Source organism: Lissotriton helveticus, chromosome 1_1 (assembly GCF_964261635.1).
Source record: "Lissotriton helveticus chromosome 1_1, aLisHel1.1, whole genome shotgun sequence".
Classification (NCBI taxonomy): Eukaryota; Metazoa; Chordata; class Amphibia; order Caudata; family Salamandridae; genus Lissotriton; species Lissotriton helveticus.
Window position 1 is genome coordinate 1,745,443,082 of NC_136057.1, and position 6,000 is coordinate 1,745,449,081.

General features: G+C 43.7%; 1 protein-coding gene across 1 annotated transcript in view; it reads left to right on the forward strand.

The window, feature by feature from the left end:
- DNMT1 (DNA methyltransferase 1) overlaps positions 1-3,568 on the forward strand; it is a 104,374-nt gene extending 100,806 nt beyond the window's left edge. The window contains exon 34 of the mRNA XM_078689239.1: positions 3,169-3,568. Within this exon, the coding sequence (XP_078545365.1) occupies positions 3,169-3,206 (38 nt within the window). The 3' untranslated portion in view covers positions 3,207-3,568. The remainder of the gene's footprint in view (positions 1-3,168) is intronic.
- The last annotated feature ends 2,432 nt before the right edge of the window (positions 3,569-6,000 follow it).

Sequence of the window (6,000 nt, forward strand, 5' to 3'; positions counted from 1 at the left end):
TGTTGGTCCTCTGGCAGGAGACTAAGGCTGTGTTAACACCTTCAATGCTAAGGCAATTCCCGCTGGGTGCTGACTTCCTTAAATTCCCATTGTTAATGACCAGGTCAGCTCGTCATAAGCACAGCTCCAGTGTACTGCATGACGAGCTGGCCTTGTCATTAGCATGGAAGTGGTTAAGAATGTGTAAATGCATCGCCCACTATAATGGATGCAGCAATGGATGTTTTCATTGCTGGCTTCCATCAGCTTGGAACAGCAGTCCTATGCAGGCAGGGACGGGTTTAATCATCTTTGTTTTAGACCTTCTTTTTTGAGCAAACTTTATCTGGGAAACATTTCAATTTTCATGCAAAAATAAGCTATCCCAGCATGCTGCCAAGTACATTACAGTACAGGTGTTTTACTATCTGTACATTTCATGGCTAAAGGCAGGAGCCAGGCCAATCCAGACACCAAGAAAGATCCTACCACCCTCAGTACAATTGTTACAAGTCACACTAATACAGAGAAGAGAAGTAGTATCCCAGACATGCTCCCAGGGTAGTCCAAAGTGCTTGACTTTAGTTGAACTTTCCAGTGGCACGTAGCTGCTTCCTTGGGGGTGGGGGAATAGAGGGTAGAATTTGCTTTCTGATGGATACATCTGCCAGTGGATTCCTCACCTTGTGAATATCCCCTGTGCCAGCAACATTTGGAAACTTTTGTAGCTCTCCACACCGACTAGGACGTAGAATAAGTCAGAGGCACGGGGGGAACAGGGAGAGGGAGACGGGAGAGGGAGAGGGAGACGGGAGAGGGAGATGGTGGACCAGGAGCCACCACTAACGCCAGAGCCTCATGCAGACTAGTTCTTCTACGAAGTAGAGAACTCAGTCTCTCCAGGCCTATTTCTAACAATGGCAAGATCTTATTGGTTGAGGTAGTCTTCTCCGGGTGAGTCATGTACAACATGGTGGTGAAGAGAGCAGCGGACCGGTATGGGGTCCAACCGGAGGAAGAGAAATCAGACCAGTGTTCTGCTAGTAACCCTCCTCACAAAGCAAATGGCAGTATCTATCAATGCTTCCCATTTTTTTGTTCTAGAGGAAAGATGCTTTCCAGGAACAGTCTATCTGCAAGCCGGCAACACCCACAGTAGAAAATAAATTCAAGCATTCAAGGCAAGGTGACCTCAGAATTAATTGTGGCCACCGCAAGGAAAAGAGCCAAAGTGCCAGCATAGTCGAGGCAAACTGATGAAAGCAAAAAATTGAGTGAAAGTTTGAAAGGGGAGCCATGAAGCATCATGGTCACAAGATCTAACACCTTCTCGTGGGTACTCCCACCAGCACTGGGAAGGAATGGGAAAACTGCTAAAACACCTCGTCCATAGACACAGCGAGCAGGCAGCTGATGTCTGGAACAACATTAAGGAGGCACACCTGGCTGCGAGTCTTTGGCTTAAAGAATGAAGTCCATGCAAATGTCACCAACACACCATTCAATGGGGAATGACTCTTTAGCATTGCAGTCGATTGACACTACAGCAGCCAAAAAAGATAAGATGGCAAAGTCCACTAGGGCTTTACAATTTAGTGGCCACCCAGGAGGGGGGAAACTGCCTCCACAGGACAGGAAGGGGAGCGTTCTGCCCATCACTTAAAAATAGCACCTCTAACAAGCAAGCCAAATTACAAGGGGCAACACCACATTGGCAATATCTGGCACCACAAAGGGAGCCTTTTTGTGAATGAGCAAGAGGTAGGGGGACAACCGTCCAGAGGAACGGGCCCTGCAAACAAACTATTCGCAAGCAGAGACCTGCCCATACATCACGTTTGTTGAAGAATAGGAGCCTTTCTCCAGGAGTGGGGTGAGGTCATATCAGACAAATGGCTTCTCAATATCCTTCAACATGGATATCCCATAGGACTACAAGAACATTTAGTGGTTATGCAGCAAGAAAAGGAGGAAATGGCATGGTCAATATTACTAATTCCAACAGTGACAATCACCACCGACTCTGCTCACACAGGAATGAATGCTCAACATTAGAGAAGTCTGAAAACCAGAGGAAGCAAATAATGCACATTAACATACTGGGAAATATGCATTAGCTTTTACTCCAATCCCACTAATACTACTAGTGATAAACGTGTGCTGTCTTGGACGATGCTACTCCTGATGGAACCCTCAATGGCAAAGAGATAAAAATGCTTCTCCAAACTTGGAGATGGCACAGAATATTGTACAGAGACTGCCATCGTCAAAAGACTTTCTATTCATGCATGAGGGAAGCATTCTGCCCAGTAACACCCGGAGCTTGGCAGCAATGCTGTTGAGGACATAGAATTCAGACGTTTGGGCCTTCCATAGAGGGCAGTGGAAGTCCCAATGGAGGCGAAAGCTAGCAACAAGGAACACTGCTAAATGAGAGGCTCATAAGGTGGTGCCAAGAATCTGGCCTGCTCTGTAACCTCTAGATAGTAGTTTAGCATCTTCAAGAATTTTCTGGATTCACATGGTGTGCATTACTTTATCTGTAAGTAATCCTTTTGTTACAGGAGTGAAAAGCATGCGAGTCTATAACACTACAAACTGGCGGTTACAGGTAAGCAGGGTTTCCCTACCTCTCAAATGTTTGATTTAAAAAAAAAAAAAAAAAATCGACACTAGTCCAGCCCTGTTGTATTTTGTAATGGTTTAGCTTTTAGCTCTTAACTATAGATTTACCACAATTTGCTGTATAATTTGCACATTCAAACAAATGTTTCTAGCTTGAGTGGCTCCAAATACTGCACATCATGCTGCATAGTTTGCGCAACCCACGCCTAGTCCTAGAGGTCCTGGCAAAGGTCTGTAGAGTGATGTGAAGGGTGTAGTTATGAAGCAAATCCTGTTTCACCAATCAGTGGAGTGGACACCATATGTCTGGGGTGCGTCTGAAATATGGGTTCATTGCATTGTGTACAATGGACACCAGCATGGTATTCCCACGGACATGAGTGACTGGTATTAAGGGAAGTTCTTTCTGGTGCCATATTTTCTGTCACGTGCACTGCAGAAACCCAGCGGTGAAGATGTTACTACTGTACTTGGCGTGTAAAGTGTTCTGATCATAAGTCTTACAGCTGATTGCTACAAGGTCTTTTACTGCTGAATTTCATGTTTTGTTTTTTTTCTTTTCAGAGAACGTTAAACAGGAAAAGATGGACTCTACAGATTAATTGCTCAGTTTCCTATTCCTATCCCCATCAAGATTCAAAACATGCACTGACTTCCTCTGACATGCTGAGTTCCACTTCCATTCAGCTATGCTTGTGAACAGTGTTTGTCTTCTTTGGCTGACATTGAGCTACATGTGACATTATATTTTATGAACTGATCGTTTCATGATCAACTGTGCAGTGCCCTAGGTGCATTATGAGATTTTAAGAATGGTTTTATGCATTGGAATAAAAAATAAGTGCCCGCTTTTAACCAAGTGGAAATTTATGTAGTTTTTATATGTTGTAATATTTCTTCAAATAAACCTCTCCTGTAAATTACTCTTAAATATTTTACTCAATTAAAATTGCTTATTTAGTAATCTGTGTATACATTTGCTCGTTTTTTTTTATTACTGTGGGAGAACACTTTAGTGGTCAATTAAAGGAGCAGGAATAACTAACTTTTAAGTCATGTGACTGCTTTGCAGTTAGCAGGGGTAATCACTTTTTTAGAAAATTTATTCTGTTAGTATATTTGAATAATACTTTATACCCCTGACACAAGTACCCAATTTCATGAGTTCCTGGGTACCCATTCAGACGAGTGGTTTAGCAGTGGTAGATGCGTTGTCCATGTGGGAGATGAGGTGCAAGTAAGACATTATCAACATGATGCACCAAGTGTTGCATCCCATACACATAGTCCTTTAGAGAATAGGTGTAGATGTAGTTCCAACGTACAAGTTTGTATTGATCATTCTTTTTGTATTTCTCCTGGGGAATCTTCGTTAGTCATAAGCTTTGATTTATCCTTCCCACAAGTGATTTGAGTTTAAAAAATATATATATGGGTGACATTTTTTCATTTGAAAGGCTAATGTCTGCATCTTTGGATCCTTGGTGTCGTAAACGTTAGAATATTCTCTGCCATGTTTCGTGGTCTGACACCTTTCCACGGTTTGCTTCCAGAGAAAGCAGCAGCATCTGTTGCCCATTGATGCTGTAACAGGTACATGCAACGCAAGCCTATCCATGGAAGTGAATGACTGATAGTAACTTGAGGAACATGTCTGTGCCGATGCTTTCGCTGTGGATGTTGATGCAGTCTTTTTCACCACATTTTCTCCTTTGACCTTACTCTATGGGAATCCTTGTTAGGAGGTAGTTGTTGGAGCAAGTTGAGAGGCTGAACATTGTAGCTCTTTGCCTGCATACTTGCATCTCAGTATATCCTCTCATTAAGCTGTGGTGTTTTGACACATCCCAATTCTTGGCTGTGTTAGAGGGAGACGGACTACACAGCTTATCAGCAAATTAAATTGGCTTTTAACTCACACGAGGGACCATGTAAAAAAATATTCTGTCCAATTCTTGTCTGAATTGGATTTTAAACTCCCATCACTCTAAGGTGTGGTAAAACAGGACACAAACATTTCCTGATTTGGGAGGGAGGGGGTTGTGGGGGATAGGGAGGGGTAAGTTTGAGGAATTAGTTGCTCACCTGTTCAGAGATCCTTTTCTCCAGCTGGAAAAAACTGGCTCTGAAGCAAGCTGCCAGTAACCAGGTTTTGTGGGAAGGGATACCGCCCAGATTCTTGTAGGCTTACATTGCAGGCACAGTATAAAAATAGCCTGTATCTTTTTATTTTAGCTTCATGTACACCCGGTTTTCAAATACCCATTTTAGAAGTTGCAATGCAGTTTTTCTAGTGTCTCAAACCTATATGCACATTCTGGAGAGAGAAAAAAACAGGCCTTGTCTGACTTTTGCGTTGTGAATACATTTGGGATCTTAACAAGGTGAGACATTTTGGCTATGCAATGTGTGCTCCAGATTTGGGTGGTTCGGAGTTGTATCATGCTTTTTTCCTATCTAAACTGGTGACACCCTTTCATGTAGGCCAGACATCACACTGCCGACCTGCTTTGCTCTGCCTCACATTTCCAAACCGGAGAAGCTCCACCTGGACCCAAAAAGAGTATCATTCTGCATTGATCTTGCCAAAGTTTTGGGTGGCCGACCAACTTCATTGGGGTTGTTGGGTAAAAGGAAGTGCAGAAGGACCATCTACAGAAGGATTGTGCTAATCATTAAAATCTGTTACACTGGCCAAGAAGCAACCTCACGAGGGCTTGCAGGCTCATTCCACCAGAGCCAAAGCTACGACCACTGCATTAGCTTGCGTAGTTCTTGTCCTTGACATTGGTCGGACTGCGACATGGGAGTCTCTAGGAATGTTTACCAAGCACTACTGCCAAGTCCGTCTGATCAGTTTGCAGGTCCTCATTCGGAGAGGTCTGCTTGGGAATTTATTCTTAGGTGAGGAATCTGTGGCAAGAAATCTTATCGGATTATCAAGTTGCTTACCTTTTGCTGACTCCTTACCTGGTATAGACTAGCTGCAGATTCCTTACTGACTGTTAAGCCTGGCATCATTGGTGTGGTTCCCACTTAACTTGTAGCCTTCAGCAAACCGGTTTTGCTCATTTTAAGAATCTGCACACTTTATCTGATAGACTACTAGCTGCAGATTCAGTCACGTAGAATTGCTCCCAGGCGTGAGACTGGATCCGGAAACTTTTTTGCAACCGCATCCCTGCGCGCTTGGACGACATCATGCTACTCCGCCCAGGTGTTGTCCGTGCATGTGATGTCAGCGAGGTCACAAGACACGCCTGTTGGAAAGTGGCTCTATATATACTGGACCAAAGTAAGGTACAGTGTGTATAGAGTCCCCAGAGGTTTGGCAGAGGCTAAAGTTGGATATAACCTTACTCTCTAAGTGGTAGGCACTGTTGGTACACCCTCAGC